The sequence below is a fragment of the Varroa jacobsoni genome, unplaced genomic scaffold (assembly GCF_002532875.2).
Source record: "Varroa jacobsoni isolate VJ856 unplaced genomic scaffold, vjacob_1.0 scaffold_635, whole genome shotgun sequence".
NCBI classification, from domain to species: domain Eukaryota; kingdom Metazoa; phylum Arthropoda; class Arachnida; order Mesostigmata; family Varroidae; genus Varroa; species Varroa jacobsoni.
The window spans coordinates 6,416-25,701 of record NW_019213537.1 but is presented as its reverse complement, the minus strand read 5'-3'; the positions used below and the strand labels follow the sequence as shown (position 1 = coordinate 25,701).

The following is a 19,286-nucleotide window of genomic DNA, read 5'->3' as shown; positions in this document are numbered from 1 at the left end:
ATATACGTCTAAGAGAGCTTCGCGGCTGGCACTACACGGTAGACCACACATGTAGACAAAATATTGTTACAAAGTGGAAAAAAAGATGAAGAGGCGTCACGTTTGCAAATAGACAAGAATATATCTTTGTTACTCGCACAATGTTCAAGTTAGGAGATGATAATAGACTGATCTCGGTCGACTGTAAACGACGAGTCGTCATTTTTGCCAATTATACCTGTAATACTTTTCCTTTGTAGGTGCTATTGGCCTGTTGAGGGCCCTCTGCCTCGCAAACTAGATCATAGATTTGCTGTACAGCGTAACTTGTTATCATGTGTCGATTGGTTGGATTTGTTACTTGGCGCGCTAGCTTGATTTATCGGCCATCGTTTAAATTCTACAGCAGGATGCGCCGGAATCGATTTTTCTCGTTTTCGTCCTTCTACGCGTACGGCATACGCCTAGGCTCCTAGCAGTTCGAACGTTCGATAGAGGAACTCGATGAGAAGATACGCCTACCAGTCGACTGTACATCATCTGAATCGTTGCTCGAACCTAATGCTTGTTTTCATTTTATCTGATCTGGCATTGCAGGGTCTCAGACATCGAGTCTCGCTTAGACAATGGAAACTTCATAGCCAGCGATGAGTGCTAGCTTAAGTACCGGTGCCACTAACAGGCTTTTGGGTGGAGCGAAGTCACGTTTATCAGCAATTTATAGCGGGACGATACAGCTGAGCTCTAGACATTGAGTGCAGCAGCTTTTTGAAAAGTACTATTAATTTATCCGCTGAAAGTAGCTTGTCCTTCAATAATCTTAAAATCCAAAGTACGCAGTTAAGCAATGGAAATCGGCCGCTAAGTGGCAAGCTATCTATAGAATATCTAGACCCACAAGAACCAGTAAAAACATCCGTACATTAAAACAGAATGTAGCAATATTTATATCTATCTAACTTGTGACGTTTCTGCATAACGTTTGCCAGTTCCTTCAATCAAGTCGAGAATTAAGCACCTTTCTTCTATGCACATGTAGTAGATCTATAGGAAGAAACAGAACGAATAGAAAAATGTAGGACGGTTGAAACTTATATGACCTGCTTGAGCCTCGGGTAACCAAAACTCGGCAGTAGTTAAATGATCATCAAAGGTGTTCTTCGACTGAATGACGTCTAAATTACGGGTCACAATATTAACAAATTAATGCCTTTGTTGATTTTAATCAACAAGCAAGCAGGGACCGGAGTGCATTATAAAACACCGTCGCACGAATTCTGTAACAAGCAACATCTGTTCACAATGCGGTCAGCCTTCTTTTCAAGCTACGCATATATATATATATATATATATATATAAGCAGCATCTTTGTTACTTTCTAAGATAACACCGACGTTTATGATCTTTGCCTACCTTAGTCTAGCCTGCATGCCCCCGTGAGATATGGCAAGGTTGTCGAGTCGATGTCCTTGCCTATATACGGACGACCTTGCAGAACGTGAACAGTCTAAAAGAATGATAACCTACTCCAAAGGAAAAGCATTGTTTTCAGTTAGAAAATATTAATTTCACAATTGAATCAGGGCGGCTCGGTACACGAAACGTATGAAAAAAGCCTTTCAAATAAAAGGTATTAATGGCAGAATCTGACGAAAAGGGATAAATATTCATCGACACATTGGAAACATTTCGATCTAAAAGATAAAAGCTCACGGTTCGCTTACTTCGAGACTCTATCGCTAGCGTTGTAATAATGAGCATGGAAAAATAAAGAGCCGTGGAAGGGTCAGCCTCAAAACGTGAGATACTTAGCGACGACAGGAGACGCGTCGCGTCCGTTATGCGCAACGCCGCGATTAGAACACATAAGTAGTGCATAGTTGATATCCTTAGTTACATCTTCATCGCAGTCGGCAACTATTTCCATGGTTGATATTCCTGGAAGGTATCGGGATAAAGTCAAGCAAACTTGTTGCCCCTTTTTCAGGTAAACTCCTCCGTACGTCCAATACACCGTTTCGCATAAAAGCATACGAGAATGTGCATATGATTAAAAAAAAACCTACCGAAGGAACTAGAGCTCAGGCAGATTTTCTTCGAGCAAGGCAAATCTACCAAGAGCTTCATCTGATGAGCCTGAATTTGCCCTTTATCTTTTAATCTTTCGTCCTTCCGAAAGCTGATAACATAGTGCTAACTTTGGGTCTCACTACAGTGAGAATACGCTTTAAATTCTAATGCACCTAGCTTGTGTTTACGTAGCAAATTTTAACAGCGAAGGGGAGGCTAGCTGGCTGCATTTCCTGCGACGGTTGGTGGCGGAAGGCTTAACGAAATATCAACATTTACAGGTACCGCTTACATGCAGCTCGTCTCGAACGGTACCGGTTGCCAGCTTCACTATATTTACCAATTCTATCTCGCAGAGATCACATTGCAGAATATATGACGCGGCAATTTTGTTAAGAACGACGCCAGGCACTACTTTGCCTATGTATCTAATTATAGCTTAAAATATTTACCGTACTATATTAATATATGATAAGCTGGTAGAAATGCGTCGGATCTAAATGTATATGTTTGCCACCGTATGTCGATTATCAAACATATAAAACAAAATCAAATAATCAATCACACACACACCTATATAGGAATATAAAGCTATTGTGTAACATCATACATGCAGGAGGCGTATAACATGTCTTGGGACATATACTATGGAATGAATTACAATGGCCTGACAGGACATTAACCTACTTACGATCTATATTTTCAAGCAGTCGACATTTGAATTGTGAAAATCGTCAAAGCGACGCAGCAGTTAAGGTTCCGTGACGTTTTACGTGTCTTCACAAACTCGCCCATTCGCTTGCAGACGATAGTCATAAAATCGCAAAACAACAACAACAACAGATTCTGTATCCGTCCATCAGCACTAGAAACAAGTCAACGGCAGAAACTTTCGAAGTCAGCGCGCTTGCAGTACGCAGATTATATTTCTATACAAAGTGAAAGTTGAGTTCCCTAGACAATGGAACGACAACTCCATAACTCACGCCATACGAATTGTTATTTTTGCAGTTACTATGCATAGAATCAGGTAAATTATCATCATATAAAGCTGGAAATACACTATGAGACTAGGTAAGGACAGGTAACTTGGGCTAACAGTTTCTTTGTATGTGCATCGGATCATGCTCGTATTCTGTTACGATGGCAGGGGTTAAATAGGTGACATGTTCAAGCTAAAAGTCGTTGTTTCCGAGTTACGACCCTCTTCAACTCGAGTGTTTATGGAAAGCATGCCATAAATCGTTTCGACTAATCGAACTGGCCCATAAAATCATTCCCTCAAGCGATAAACCATCGTCCTTACGGATGTTTTTACTTAATCCCAAACTCACCCATTACGCAAACTCTGCCAGCTAAACGAGGCATGATGCGGATATGATTTTGGATGATGAAAAGATGTGACTTGTTTTGCAGCAACGCTCGTCCGTACAACTATGGATAATAGGATAGCGTTCGTTTCGAGACGGTAGTGGCTTGTAATTTCCATTTGCCACGCCTTAACGGTCCTCTTCTCAAGTCAGAACCAAGCACTACTTTTATGTCTGTACTCGCATGGTGCGCTGTCAGGTGCCTACCGGTTTCAGCTACTGTGACTAAAAGCTCTGATTTAATTCGGTATGTCGATATGGGTATGGAATCATTTCTAAGGGCAACGGAGACCGCACCGTGTGAAAACCATAAAGAAGACAAATTTATACCGTTCAGTTAACCCCTATATGCACGGTTACGAGTGCCTTCAGGTAAACAGTAAATTTAGGCATAATATTACTCGGATAGCCGTTTCTCAATGCTATTGGTTTAGCTACGCATACATTTAAACAGTGTTGACACTTTGTAGCAGAATAAATTTTGTGTAGGACACCTGAGCGCACGTAACAGACCTTTTAGACATTTTTGGATCGATGTATTACTCCCCTTGAGCGATGCAAGTGGGTCGAATAGACAGGCGATCTGCTGGGGCAGACCTTGATGTGGAAAAGGTGACTTTGAAAGCCAACAAACACTAGTGTTGCTACTGTTAGTACAAGCTCCATTTGCCACTGGTAGGCAGACGTTTGTAAATGGGCTTTGCCTTTCAAGCAATTCATGCGAGTGAGACGGACGACCAACAAAACAGGCCGAATATCATGCTCGTGTAAGTGCTCAAACGGCAGGCGACAATCGAGAAAAGTTTTGTATGAGAGACGTTCACACTTTCATTGGAAGTTGTTTTGAAAACCGCGGGGAGCTGCGATGGAATCGTCTCTATAAGCCAATTGAATATCAAGAAAGTTGAAGTTTTTGCTGAAGGTATTGACGTTGCAAAATTTAATAGTTGAACGCGTTACCCGTTACAGGGATTACACCTTCAAAGACATTTGCTTTTAGCAGGGAAACATTTTTTCTGCACGGGACTGTACTCATGGAAAAGGCATATAGAAGATACTAGCTTAACTACACGAAATGATAGAAATGGCTGGTATTGATTAGTAATGATATCTTTAATCATCAGTGAATAGGCTATAAAAACGATCCTATAGAACTCGGTGCACTGATATAAGCATTCGATTTAAGTAAAAGGCTTTTCGCCATTACGATTTATACAAATGTACCAGTAGAGATAAAAATAGATAAGCATAAGATTTACAACGTTCCCTTCGTTGATTACGTTCATCTTAGATAGGAAATTTTCGAAAATATGAATAAGTCCTTGTGGGCTCAATCTTAGCCATTGATACTAAATACAATTTCAACCTATTTACAAAACCGTATTCAGCATGCCCACTATTTGATTATTACGTTTGAATTACTGTTGTTGTTAATATGTTTTATAATATTGTCTATCCTGCAGTAGCCTTGTTAGATAGGAGAAAAAATGTTTTGTGCATTTTCCTGTCATCCGATAATAAGGACCAAAACCGTTTTACGGTATTTGTGCCTTGCTAAATCCCAGTGAGTAGGTTCCAACAATTTAAAATATCTGTGAGATATCAAATGTGGCAGTTCCTCCAGTGGCACATGGTAGCTTTTTTGTTGTTTTTTTTTTTTGGAAAGATAGTCTTCTCATATTATGTAGTATTGATTTAAAAAAAATAAACAAACTTCTTCTTCTCTGCGAGTGATAGGGTCGCCACTAAACTTAGGGGATGGTGAGCTCCAAACTTCGAATGTCTAGCTTTAAATGTGAATGCTTCACTGCTTTGTCGAGCAAGTAGATCGGAAGGTAAGCGTTGCGTTGCTCCGTATGATGGCTGAATATATAGAAATGTACCGATATATTTTAGGAAACTTGCTATCGATAAGGTTGTCGTTGCCACGCGCTCTCGCCCACATCAGCCATGTCTTCGCCACATCTTCGAATGTCACCAAGTAGTTCATACGCTTGTTTAAAGTTCTGCGCGAACGCGTATCTTATAACTCCGTCAAGGGATATGTTTGCAAGAAAAGCTCTTATAAAATGTACAGCGAATAGGGAAGCGAAAGCTAAGCTGTATTTGGCAGAATATTTGACTAGAACGATACAGTCTTTTGCAGACGGTTGCTATCTATGCGTTGATGATATGGGCTTGTATTGCATAGGAGCACAGGTATCTAGATAAACTTTCCTCCGATCGTTTGTTGACTCAGCCTTGCGCAACTGAAGTGTTACCGTTGAACTTCCATAGCAAATATGCTTCAGATCCTTTTCTACAAACTACTCTGCAAACCAACACCATTAGAGAAGAATGTCTTTCGAGACGTTCGTATTTTCATGTCGGTAAGGTCTCATAAGACAATAAACTTCGTAATATTTCCGGCATATCCTGATTGCATGTTATGGAGTCATTAAATACAACGATCGATACACGTCTATATCCACCGTCATATGCGACACATGGATTTAAATAAGCCTACTTGTGAGGAACACACAGCTGACGCCGTATTACCTATGCACCGCTTACGAGAAATGGCTTCAATTTACTTCCTCGCTTGTACAGCTCGAACTGGCGCGCGATTCGAAGGGTTCGAGTAGTCATAGGCCGGCTTTCGATCGCAATTCGCCCCGCCTTGTCTATTTCATCCATTTCGTCAACGCGTCTGCTATTCGCAGACTTTTCCGCTGTCCCATAACCCCTACAGTATCTTTCAGAAACGACGGACCGTTTCCCTAATTTATTTTTTCTCTACGTCGCCCATGTGCCCTATAGAATCTACGTTCGAGCCATTTCAAGCAGGATACTCGACGTGAAGTCGTAGAGCTGCAGTCATTGCTGTGAACCAGCAATGGACCGACTGTCAACCCGGCCCAGTTGCGCTGGCGTTTGGGCAGCAGTCGGGGGCCGCCCCGTTCATGGGCGGCGTTTATTCAGCGACTCGGTATTTCGCTCATGGCAGGTAACGGTGGTACATAGGTAATGCTGAGATGCTGTACATGGTTATATATAGGGCCACTCCTACACGCCTGCTAGACCTGCTCACCACCGACTCATACCGACTACGCCATTCGAACGATAGCGAATGGTACGAACTCCGCTCGAAGCGAAATAAGCAGACGAAGAAGACGGAGGCTTGGGGGGAAGCAGGTAGGCAGCTTCTGCTAGTCTCACTGCCCGCTTCAGTCATTTGCCTTCGTCAATATGTAGCAGACAGACTCAGCAGTCATAGCAGCACGGTACCGCAACCACTAGCGAACTTTGACTATGTCGCTGACGTACCGTAAAAGCGAGGGACTGTGATGGGAGGCGGGGGGGGGGGGTGGAAACGGTTAGAGCGCCGCCATAAATGAACACTCCCAGCCAAACCATCTGCAACTGCTGGCACCGTAGTAGAACCCTGCCCTGGTGGGGGCGACAGTAGCTTCTGTAGAACATCAGCGCAGCAGCAGTGGCTCATGGCCAGTGAACGCACTACTCTACCTTTATCTGCTGTTTGACAACAACAACAATCCTAACGGTGTCGGTGATTGCCCGCTAGTAGAACCATAGAAAATACAGTCCCGACGTTGTATCAAAGGCTGCTTGCTGTTCTCACCAGAGAAGTACAAGCGTTGTATTAATAATTACTCCATTATCCTTCCAAGTGTATCAAGTATAGAAAGCAAATATATTGAGTTCTATGTCCGGTTGTACCATTAAGTGCTGCTCTATAATTTATAATACGTTTATAATAAGCTGGGTGAATTGTATTAATCGATTTGTACTCTTTTTTAGAAGCACGGACCACCTGCATTTCTATTTGCTCTGTATGTATAGATAAAATTTCACGGTCGAATATCCTAAAACTTCAGGAGCTCGTCGAAGTCGATTCCCCAGGTTCGTCCTTACTGTAAAATATTTATATTTCAAAAACAGAGTCAGTCTTTTGTTCAACCAACCTCCAGGGTAGGCCAATGATCTGCACAATTGTTATAGTTAACGCTTATTATTATCATCAAACTTTAAATAATATATTGAAACCTATGATTGTCTACTATAGGGCGTAGAGATATGAAGTTCATCTTGAAATAGCTAGATTCCTGGTTTGGACCCATCACACATTTTTTTTAAACTTTTGGATTTTTCTCGTGAAGTTGATTAGCCTGATCGAAGGAATCACTTCTAGAAAAATTTGCTTTGCCTTAAAGCAAAAGCGATTAATACCGCACTACCTTACCTTCGTTCCAAGCCTTCTAAAAAGCTACACGTGTAATTGAAACTGTGAGACTGATAATCGTTATGTAAAACCAATCGTTGAAAGCAAGACGAGATACCGCAGCAGTCCAATAGCTCATAGTCTCTTCTAGCCGTCCATATATAATAAAGACTTTCTTCATGGCGAAGATCGCGAAAAACTTAGCAAATGTACCTACGCAGCCTACGGTCAGGGGCGCCTGTATATTTTGATTCGGCCTTGTCCAGGGTAGGACTGCAAGCGCCGCAATGACGGATGCTTTTCTGTGTCTTTGGCTACCTTTCGGTAATGCCGTGCTGCTCGCCAGCCATATGTCGTGTGGCAATACAGCATCGGCTGCTGCTACCTCCGATTCGAGCTGGGATCGATGAATCGGTCCGACACGGCAAGCAAGCTGGCCACAGCCAGCTCATTGGTACTGACTATGGATGAGGAGGGCGGGTCTGCAAGCACCCCTCTGTCCGTGCGCTAGACAAGTTCCCCTAGGTTGCCTCAGGGATTTCGGTTGAAACGGGCATCATGATGCCGAGAAGCAGGCAAAAAGAAAAGATTTCGAGGTGTACCGATTTCCGAATATGCTAATGACCAAGTTTGGCCTGTCGACTGCTGTCCCTGATCGCCTTCACATGTACAGACCCGCCTGTGTCTGTGGGTGCGCGAGTCCGTATGTCTTCGACTGCGACAGCATGTGTGCGGACTTACGGGCCTGGCTCCGTGCTGGTGGCACGTGAGCGTTCTTCGTCTACATTTTAGGCTAGGTCTTTGAAAGGCGCTGCTTGATACAATTTCGCTGTGTTGAACCCAGCAACGCTGGGCGCACATATAGATATAAAATAATATACGGATATTTATTCTTATCACCGAGTCGATTCTGCATTGAAGCAAGCTACCGTCCATTTATCTATAACGGCGTGGAATTATATATTGCGTGTAATCATTTCAACATGATACGACTATATAGGGAAATATAGTTAATGTTTGTTCACAGAACACTTCTCACTATGGTATGTTTCTATAATAATGGTGCAATGTTAGAACATGTTATCGTTTGTGTTTGGGCACGCACGTATAATGGTGTAGACACTCAGATGGGTCGCATGGCAGGCAACTAGTATAAACGGGCAAATTAATCAAATCTTAATGGTAATGCTTCCTTTTAGATACATGTGCAACCCGGTTTTGTATGGCAGCAAGCATTATCCTTGCCGATACAACCGTAATACGTCCTTTAATATAGGCAGCAAGGTAGCAGTAAGAAAGCGAATCAACGGCAGAAGTTGAATACCTTGCAAAAGACTGAAGAAGACTGTGCTTCAGCTGCGAAATTACCGAGAAGTTCACTAAGCTTAACACTCGATTACAAGACACACCGCAATTCATGTCTCAGACCAAGATCTGTCCAGGGGCAGGCCAACAATGGTGGGCCTGCGATAGTTACGATATCTTTTACGTATGCGTCCTTCAATAGACCGCTCATAAACCAGGGTAGGCGTTTAACAATCGAAGAGCTCGTAGTCGCCGTAGGCGGTGTTGTATCAAAAATCGGAGGCAGCCTCCTAGCGGACGAAACGAAAATTTGACGTTTGCCACTGGCATCTCTACATTTTCAGACCCCATGAGGTTGGCACAGATGTATGAAGACACTTCATGGCATACTTTTTTTTTTCATCAAATATCCATCGACGGAAAAGTCTTTCTCACGATCTCTAACGGCTAGTGGACAGAGTGTTTATCGATATGGGTTCACGTCGCGACTAGGATCGATCAGTCCTTAGCCTGGACCACTCTTAAAGCAAACCATGATAAATGCCTAGCGGTGGTGCTCTAGATGTGTAGGTAAAATAGACTCCGGTGCATGTCGATGAGATATTTGGGATATGTAAAATTGGCTAATTGCTCTTCAAACGGTCCGACAGAGCATTTCAAATGAAAAACGTAATAGCACCTGCAGTAGTAAAAAAGTTACAGTCGTTTCTGAGCATGATTAACTTAGCCCTAGTTTCATAGATAATCACTAGGACAATACGTCAAGACTGACTGAGTTGCCTGAACTCTGAGGTAATCTGAAAAACTTACAATATTCCAGTAATGCCTTAAAATACAGCTTTGGCAATCCATAATAATTTTCAATACGAATTAAGGCCTAGTTCCGCAAGAAGTGATATATCAACAGAAAAAAATATGTAAAAAAAATAGTTTAATATAGACAAAAACAAGTCGAATAAAAACTATATATACGCAACGATATCCTGATAAGAAGATACAACAGAACCCTCTATCTAATGATGTTGTACAACAATCGGCCGCTTCCTACAATAACGCCGTGACGATAAAATGAGTTCGGTCCGGTTTAAATGATCTATCACTCATCAGTAAGTATTAACTCTCATATGTTTTATTATTAAAAGGTTCTCACAAAGCATATTAATAGGAACACCTACCTTAAGCCGCCTTTGAGCTCTTAGAGTCCCAGTTTGTTTTTGTTATTTTTTAAAAGCTTATCTTCTTTGTCATGAAAAATTGCGTGGCAAAACCCATTACAAAATGAATGCAGTTCACCGATCAGGGCTAGCTTTCACGCGTTCCTTGTACCTCTATGTTTCGAGTTTTATGTCCGGTATCGTCGTTAGAGGATGGGAGGAACGGAGTGTTCCTTTTATCTGACTTCACGCAAGTTATCAGCCCAACTTGATGTATCTCGGCCCATCCTAAGACTTCATTACAGAGAGCACCACTACAACGTAATCCTGGCGGCACTTTTACACATAAGTATTTATATTTAAGGGCTTTATGAACCATGATGCCAACAATAAATGGAGACAAGTTTCTTTAGATGGTAGTCGCGGTTAAAGAGCACAGGGCTCTTATAATATCGAATAGATAATAGCGCAATAGTGAACAGGTCCGGCCTATTTAGAAAACGTTCATGAACTTCTATTAAAGTCGCTGGTAAAGAAATGAAAATAAGCTATAAACTTATTGTTGTATCATGTATAGACTTACAACTGACGCAAACGACGAAATGCGTAAAACGAGTGTCTTAAATAATAAAACAGTGCAAAAAATCAGGGCAACTAGGTAACTTACCCATGATGAGAAGTCTGAAACCTTCTAATAATTTTTTAATAACTCTGGCAAAGCAAAATAAAAAACAATCCTGACCTTACGAGATTGCTACGATATAAAAAGGCAGCTCGGGTCAGAAAGGTTTAGTTTATGATATTGATTTTCTTGTTTACTCAATAGCACGTGTACACCATCGTGTTCTGCTTGAGGAACACGTGTGCATATGTAATAGCTTTTCGATTCAGACTGATTCAATAATAAACCCAACCTACAGAATCTGTCGGCTATACAAAACAGTCCCATCTTTATCAGTGCCAAAAATGGACTGAATTGAAATGACAGCAAATGACCCCAGGCCGGATCATTAACCGTCGTACGATAAATCGTATTATATCTAGAATTCGCGAAGGCGTAGCAATTTATGCACACTTGAGACTCTAGTTTTTTGTTACCGAACGGCGGACGCAGGTGAGCTAGGCAAAAATTTATTCGTGTAGAGGACGTGGGGCGCTGTTACCAAATCACCGTAGTATGTGTGCCAGGCCAATGGACGGTAAAAAAAAAAAAAACATATATTAATCATTTATTTGACTTTCTGGCAATATACAACAGCCTTTTCTTTTCATACAATTTGACCGCAGGGCCAAATAGCAGGATCAAATAGTTACGAAGAGGAAGCTCGTTGAATGAGTATATCGGACGTGAAAATCTGGCCCGGACCGACGTGGAAGCATAAATTGTATATTACTTCGCTAATTAGTAAATCGTGGTCTTATTATAGGATACTGCTGGTAGAGGTAGATACATAGAAAAATCACACACTTTTAGGTATGAGTTAGCAGCTTGATGCTAAATGGCAGTCTTCTCCGCGAAACGGTTGTTCTGTAAACACGTATTCGGATAAAGCAGTACTAATTCACACAAAATCGAAACACGCTTGTGGAAAACCACGTTAATGGCCATCGAACTTTTGAACCCATATCATTTAGAGGTAGCTTTACCGTATTTACTATTATTTTTCTCCTTTCACTGTTGTCACTAGACATTGACTATTATCTAAAAACGTATTTACAGAGAAACGAAATATACTTGGATTTAGTGACCAAAGTGCTCGGGTAAGTTCATGGTTACTGTGTGTTGTAGCCTTGAAATGAATAATCGCATAGAGTACCTAATATCTACAAGGAGAACAAATGTGAAGTTATAATTGAAAATAAATGTCTGATGGCCCACGTGCTGGACGTAAAGCACGGAAGGATATTAAAACAAAAACAACAGCAAAAAACAGACCTATAGTTAAGAAGATTAAGTTTACAATTAAAACGTATGTTGTTTTAAACAACTACGGCTTGTACTTTCGCTTTGAATTTAAGACCAATTTTTCAGATTAAGTTGCACTTCAGCACAAGTATAGGTCCACCTTCTTAGCTTGCGTCTTCCCAATAGTCAAAGTCAGTCCTGTTTATCGCAAATAGAACCTGACCCTATTATAATCTAACTTCTAGAATTTCTGTCCATTATGTGTTGGTAATATACGCATTTGCAACCTTAACCTAGCTAACTTTCACTAACGTCAGTGGCCACCCCGCCGAAGAACGAGGTCCAACTTCATGTTAGAGAAAGAGAAAGGGGAAGGGAGGGAGGGAGCGAGGAAGGAAGGAAGGGAGGGAGGGAGGGAGGGGTGCAGCGTGAAGAGACGTAGCAATGTGTACGAGAGTACATACTAATAACAAGCCAAGAGATGAATTCGGCCAAGATTAATATAGACACCTAGCTACCCATCCGCCACTTACCTGATTATGAAGAGAGCTGAGTAATCTATCTCCATTGCCTTTTCTCTGCGTGCATGTACGACTGTGTATGTGAATACTATTGTGAGCCCTAAACAGAAGTCGTCTTATTTTTCTTCGTGTGCAATATAGTGCACGCGAGCCGCCGGTATGTACCTGTGCTCGCTTGTATAGATGCAAACCCGACTGCCATTTTTCGTTCCTTCAAATCTTCGAGGCTTCGTCTTCTCTATCCCTATCTACCCGACCGTCGAGAGGTCAGCCAGTTGCATGTATTCTGCCTTTTTACAGCATCGCAACCGCTGGCAGCGCGTCGTTTCGGCGAACGACACATGCTCTTTACGTAGATGTTTCTTAGGTCCGGCCCATAACCACACAGTGAGCGCTGGCTACCCCTAGCGCAGGCCGCGGATGCCAGTAATTCGGACTAGAGATCCCCTTCGACTCGCAATCCCCAGCCTCTAAGCAATGTACCCCTGAAACTGCTAGCATTTCTACGCAATGATTCGTGATGCTCACTCATAGAAATGGCGCTGAGCTTCGGAAAGTTGTGGCGTATTCAAAGAAAAAAAAGATCGGCTCTCACAAGCGGCCATACCAGAGCGACAGTAGTCTTAATGAATCCTTAATGGTGCTTGTGATCCCTGTCCAGGACGTCCGCTCTCGGAGTTCGTGGTACGTTCGTCGGTTAACCCGCAATGATCTTCTTCATCCACTGTTTTTCTTCGTCATCCCTGCCTTTGTTCGTACACCCCTCATAGCATAGCGCAGTCACTGTCGCCATCATCCCAAACGTTAAGTTGGGCGATACTTCCGAACCAGTGTCGGAGACGTTATCGATAGAAAGTAAACATGCGAACTCCGGCTCTGCCAATCAGTAGCTAACTCGATCCCGTATTTACTGCGACTATTGCTTATTTGTATAACAGAAAATGTGTGTAAAATACACGGCCACTTAGTATCCCTGATCTGTTATGTATGAATATTTATGTAAGCACCTATGTAGCTGTATGTATATATAAGTGTGTATGTACATATGAGTTTCCGTAAGAGACTTGTCGCTGCAATTAGTGTTTTTGTTGTTCGAGTCGACCTTCGGATTGTTTATACAGCCGTTTCTAGTGTACGTGTGGTGTTTTTATTGAGATTGGACCTAGGATAATACTAATAGATAGTTGTATCACAGTTGTCCTGAAGAACGCAGTTACTACTAATGATAAGAGTCGCCTTATCAGTTTGTACAGAAACAATAGTTCGACAAGTCTAGTTAGAAGGGCATCACAATAATGATACTGCGCGTCTTCAGAAGCCAGTCGCCAGCAGTTAAAAGCAGTTTATATTGTGTACTTAACAATACGCATCGTGTCTATGCGTATGTCTTTCTGGGTCGTACTTAGCCTGTAGTATATATATATATATATACCACAAAGGGAAAGGTGCGAACTTTGCAGGTAGCTCTAAACAGGTTATGCCGTCACACTTTGCGCGTACTGTTGAACCAGTAGCATCACAGATAAGTAATTCTTCATATACATGAATTTGATGTTTACATGCTAGGCTTCGCAAACTTAGAATAAAGGTATTACCCTCTTCTAAGTATGTACGCTAGTCCAATATCTGCGTACATACCTGCTACGAACGCTAGGCCGACGTTAACGCCGAAAAAGCGGAAAAAACAAGGAGGCGTATTCTTGCATTCGATAAATATCATTCTAGTCTTGCCGGTTCCGAAACCACCTACCAAGATTTATCGCATGATGACCTAATAGATTAATCCAATGATGTCGATATGGCCGTGCGGAGACGAGACGTGTTTACTATTTGTGCTGTTGTTTACTTCAAATTTGGCATTACCTGACATTTGTACGTAGCGCTGTTTTGAAAGCTCATGATTTATCAGACCTTACGCGACCCTACTGGCACATGCATACCTAAGGGTGTTCTGCCTAAAAAGAGGAATCGAATTTTAGGGCGGAAACAAGGCTGAAACGATATAGCGCATTTATAATAGCCACGGTAATCCACAAAGATAAAAAACACATTGTTGATAGGCAGTGCCCTTTTAGATGGGCTATAGATCTCCGACTATATGTTGAAACAGAAGTCGACCCATAAATACTACCCAGCGTTTTGGCGATATAATGCATGGCACCTTGTTAGTGTTGATGTTCGCGGTTTCGCTTGACGTAGTAATGAACTCCACATGTCCTGTGCTATGTTATATCATCTCGCATTGTTTTCCTATTATGTACTCTATGCAAACTGTGTTCGTAAGTATCATCTATCAAGATGAAATAAAGGTCCATTTTGACGTACATTCAGCGTGACGTGGTAACGTGGTGTTCGAACGGCCATTTCAAAAAGGAGCACCGATGTCGGATGGACGATTCGAGCCCTTCTTGTACTTAACCATGTACCCGTTTTGCCGGCGGCTTTACATGGTTTTTGTCGATTCAAATATTTGCAGCTAGCTAGCTGTTCCGTATGTAAGTCCAGCTAGTATACTTTTGAAGAACCTCCGTAAATTGCCTTCACAGTGCGCTGGCAAGCTGGGCGTAGATTGGGGCGAAATCCTGGGTTTAAGTCGAATGCATAAAATAAGCTGACATTGACAAAGAAGAAAAAACTACGAAAAGCAACTATGGAGGGGCGACGAATTCGGCAGAAGGGCAGAAAGCCTAAAAGTCTGGTATTTGGGAAGAAGGAGTGTCGGGTAGTTCCGCCAAGAGACATCACGTGTTCAAGCTGTGCAGGCTTTGCCAGGGAGACTACCGGGGAAAAGATTGCTGGTAAAGAGCCGCTGCACAAAATCATACTAGTGGGATCCTTAGCGAGTACGCAACAAAAACTGCACCTGTGTAACAGCTTTACTATGAGCGGGTCGTCGGCGGGTTTGAGCGTCGGTCTTGCTATCCCCGTGCCTGATGCTCTGTGCTTACCTCAGTTCGTCCGTTCCTGGGCCGTGAACGGAGGGCCCCGAGCGGCCGCTGTCCCTGGGCCTGATGAATCATTGCGAAGATTGCCGGGTGCAGCCGACCGTACAGAACACCAGACACCCACCGCGAGTCAGCGGCAGCTACGGTTTTTTTCCTCCTCAGTTTCAGCTCGTGGCGCTGCTTCTAACAAACGTGTACGAGGAAGAATCCACATAAGACATCGGACGACAGCAGGTAACGTCGACATCACTAACTTACAACTCACTTATTCGCTGTTGTTATTTTGGGATTAATTTTTTGTTCTTGAGAATTGTTAGTTGGCCTTCCGACTATTCGTTGCGTAACATCTACAGGCATACCTAAATCAAACGTATTCGTTTTCCCATTGTGACAATGTACAAGCAGAAAAATTACGGACGTAAGAATAACAAACATTGGCTAATATAAGGTATGGATAGAACGAGTAAGTGAGTACGTTTGTTATATGATTGTCCACCGTCTTTTATCCAAGCTGCACTGTATGATAGATATTTATATAGCTACAGATTTTCGACCCAATCAATGCTTATTGTTTCCCCAAACCTGGCACAAAAAAATACACGTTTGTCTTTGGGATATTTTTGGGTTGTTTTTACATTTTAACCATAATCGCTGGCCCCCGAACTGAGAACGGGAAACTAATGCCGGCTTCAGATAGACTCAGCCTAATAAGTAATCGGTTTTTTCTTTTACATACTAGGTGTACGCCTAATTTCTTCAACCCAACTTCGGGCAACGTAAAGTACTAGCCAGTTTCTGAATCCATATACATGACCATGTGTATTACGTACTTTCCAAAGAACAATCGTTCTCCACGATGTCCTTCAAAGATTCAGCCGCTCAAATAGCTGCTTGTCGCTGGCCGGTTATATCTAGCTGAGTTGATCCGAATTCAGTTAATGGTGTGCGTACTATAGACCTACTTATAAGCAAATCAGATTCAATTTTCTAGATAGTAATTCGTGTTTTTTTGTCGATCGCGTCCGTCGTGGGCATCGGATTGTAAACTACGCCATCTGACACTTGGCAAATAAATTCATAACGATAGGAGCAGCAGCTTTCAGCGAAGTGCGGTGAAGCGAGATGAAAAGTCGTTGTCGAAGTTCTCATTCTCTCTCTTGAACGAGCCCTTCGAACGGGCCTGGGCTGAACGCGATAGCGGGCCTGGTATCGGAACCAGTTGCCATCGAGACCTTTGTTCGACCGAGTAAAAACACCATTCGACTGGATAAGAGCCAGTTTTTTGAGACTAGCTGTCCTCATTCCCTCGAAATCTTAATCTTATGCATTAGCTATTCAACTGGTGCCAGCTTTGTTGGACATTCAGTAATAAAAAAAGAACCATTTCGCCCAGGACTCTAGGTAGTAACGATTTAGCTTAGAGTTTTACTGAGCAGCTGAGTTCTTTAAGGATTCATCGGTGTATTTTGTGATATGACGAGTAACTTAGTTGGTGGTTCGTATGGTAATTGATCGTCGGTTATTTAAGAGACAACACCAAGTAATTGATTGATTAAAGAATAATGTTTATATAATTTGTGCGTAAACGCCTTTTTAATGCATGAACATTAACATGATATAAAAAACAACGTTTCTCTATTCATACAGGTTGTGGCAACGGATTGTTGGCAAGTCTAATGCCAAAAGCGATAGGAAAATTACGTTTTGCCAAATCGATGGCGCAACGCGCAACTCTTAAATGCGGGAAAATTATAATTATTTTTTTGTTAATTTTTTAAAGTGACAGCTTCTGTCCATCAGCTTTACACATATTGTTACGGCATCATGTTGCTGATTCAGTAAGATTTCTATTTTTCCTCTATTGGGTGTTGCTCTCGTAAAATTTATAGACTAGTGATATAGGTATATCTATCTTAGCGTATTTTATGTGAGAAGATTTGCTAGCTGCATTTTTAACCGAAAGTTGTACACCGGTAATTTGTGAGGCTTTAATACGGTCTACCGCAATACCTAATATATCATAGAGCAGTGAAAACTACCGTCACTCCTATGAGCCTGATGCATAGAGCTAAAAGCTTGCACATCTTTTCGTACGCAGAGACGAGTTCAATAGAGTATTAAGCAATGGCTAATTCTCGAACATATATGTGCGTAGCACGCGTAAGCGAGCGTGTAAGTAGTGGTTGAGTGGTGGCCATCTAATGATAGCGTGCTACCGGTAGCGATCTTATGCAGTAGTCAACAGGAGATAGTGAGTTGAGGATTCAGGCCAAGAATCCGCGGCAGCATCAGAAGCAACGGCAAGGCAGACTTACTTGTCCGTCTGCCTACAGCTCTTATGTAATCCGCTCACGTAGCCTCTTTCTCCCCTTCCTCAACAGAGCGTATGCCTACGGGCCTCCAGGACCAAGTGAACCTCCGAACGAAGCCATCTCCTGAGCAACTCGTCACAGCAGCCAACAGCCTCAGAACTGGCTGGGCCTTGCGACGCGGTGTCTGGTAGATCTACAGCCTGTTACACATATGAAGACCGGCAAGGATGATGACAACGGCGGCGATGGGAGCGGGGTGTAAAGCAATAACAGTATCGTCACAGGGTGTTACATTAGTAGTGGCAAAAGCGGTACAGAGCAATAAGTATAGCGCTAATTAGCGCGCAAATCAAACAAAGATAAACTAAACCGCGAATAGTTCTGGCTTTGTTCGGTTCTTCTCAGTGGGGTAATAATCATTATCATCATTGCTGGGGGTAGCAGTGATGTCAGGGGCTAGCAGTGACCACCCCTGCAACCGCCCAGCTATTGCTGATAATGCTGCATCTATTTCTATACCTAATGCAACAGCTGGTGGTGTATATATCGACGGCCGTTCGAGATGCAGGCATCGTTGAACCAAGGCATTTCGACATTTATTGTTTTCGTCCATTCCGAAAATAAAGACTGCTGCTATCAGTTTCTTTACGAAGTACGTTGATATGAGAACACAGAAGAGATGCAAGCATATTGTTCGGTATACATGCGTGACCAGTCACGCACTGCCAGCATTGATGCTGTGAACTCAAAACAATCGACTGACTTGTAATGTCACGCGAGATTTGTTGTCGCGAGAATTTTCTTCGTATTGCGTATCTGTCTAAATAGATACCTCAGTACTATATATTTACGGTATAGGGCACCTAAATTCGGACGTTTCTTGTGAGCTGTTTTTAACGCTGCATCTATACAAGAACAGATACTTCCACAAAATTTTTTGCATCTGTCAGAAGCGTCATTTCCGACGGGCGTGCTTATCCGATGTAAGTATCAGTCACTGCTGTTACTTCTTCACTGCAAAACCTAACCCACTCATCAGTCATTTTCAAAATGTTCCTTCTTTAATTCACAAATAGCTTTTTAATAATAACCGTACGTCAAGCAATATTATTGAGTATAAACTCGAGAAAAGATGTCGTGTAAACAAAAAAAATTCTGACAGAATTGCGCTTTAGTCTGATAGTAGGCTAAAACGAATTAATAATAAAAAAAAAATAATAGAAATAATAAAAAGAATATAAACGTTTTTTACAAACGCCAATAGGTACGAAAGGTGTGGCAAGGCGCAGAGGGTTTCACGAAGCTTAACCATTGGAGTTTATCAATTAATAATTGATACTCTGCTTTTTTAAACGGCCTTTAATGTATAGGTAAATGATTCAAATATCAAAAATGGCTTTTTGGACCACGTTGATAGATATTCGAGTTTGTCAAATCTCTTTGAATTTGCCTCTTGAAAAGCTTCATGTTTCTTCAAAGCTGCAAGAAAATTGAAGATTTTG

At 42.1% G+C, this 19,286-nt stretch overlaps 1 protein-coding gene and 1 long non-coding RNA gene across 2 annotated transcripts; one reads left to right on the top strand and one right to left on the bottom strand.

Annotated features, from left to right (window-relative positions):
* Window positions 1-902: 902 nt before the first annotated feature.
* On the bottom strand, window positions 903-3,149 carry LOC111262204 (uncharacterized). Its single transcript, XR_002681460.2, has 4 exons — window positions 2,741-3,149; window positions 1,704-1,917; window positions 1,393-1,502; window positions 903-1,023 (listed from the first exon to the last, which is right to left on the bottom strand). It is a non-coding gene; the product is annotated as an uncharacterized LOC111262204 (long non-coding RNA).
* Window positions 3,150-14,514: 11,365 nt separating this feature from the next.
* Window positions 14,515-18,948, top strand: LOC111262205 (uncharacterized). Its single transcript, XM_022836298.2, has 2 exons — window positions 14,515-15,706; window positions 17,854-18,948. The coding sequence occupies exons 1-2, from the start codon at window positions 15,178-15,180 to the stop codon at window positions 17,973-17,975; spliced, it is 651 nt and encodes a 216-aa protein (XP_022692033.1). The 5' UTR covers window positions 14,515-15,177; the 3' UTR covers window positions 17,976-18,948.
* The last annotated feature ends 338 nt before the right edge of the window (window positions 18,949-19,286 follow it).

What these genes read in the sequence shown, in the direction of transcription:
- LOC111262205 (XM_022836298.2), top strand. Translation starts at nt 15,178, where the DNA reads ATGGAGGGGCGACGAATTCGGCAGAAGGGCAGAAAGCCTAAAAGTCTG. An exon ending in AAGACATCGGACGACAGCAG is followed by an intron (nt 15,707 to 17,853) that starts GTAACGTCGACA and finishes CTTCCTCAACAG; the next exon opens with AGCGTATGCCTACGGGCCTC.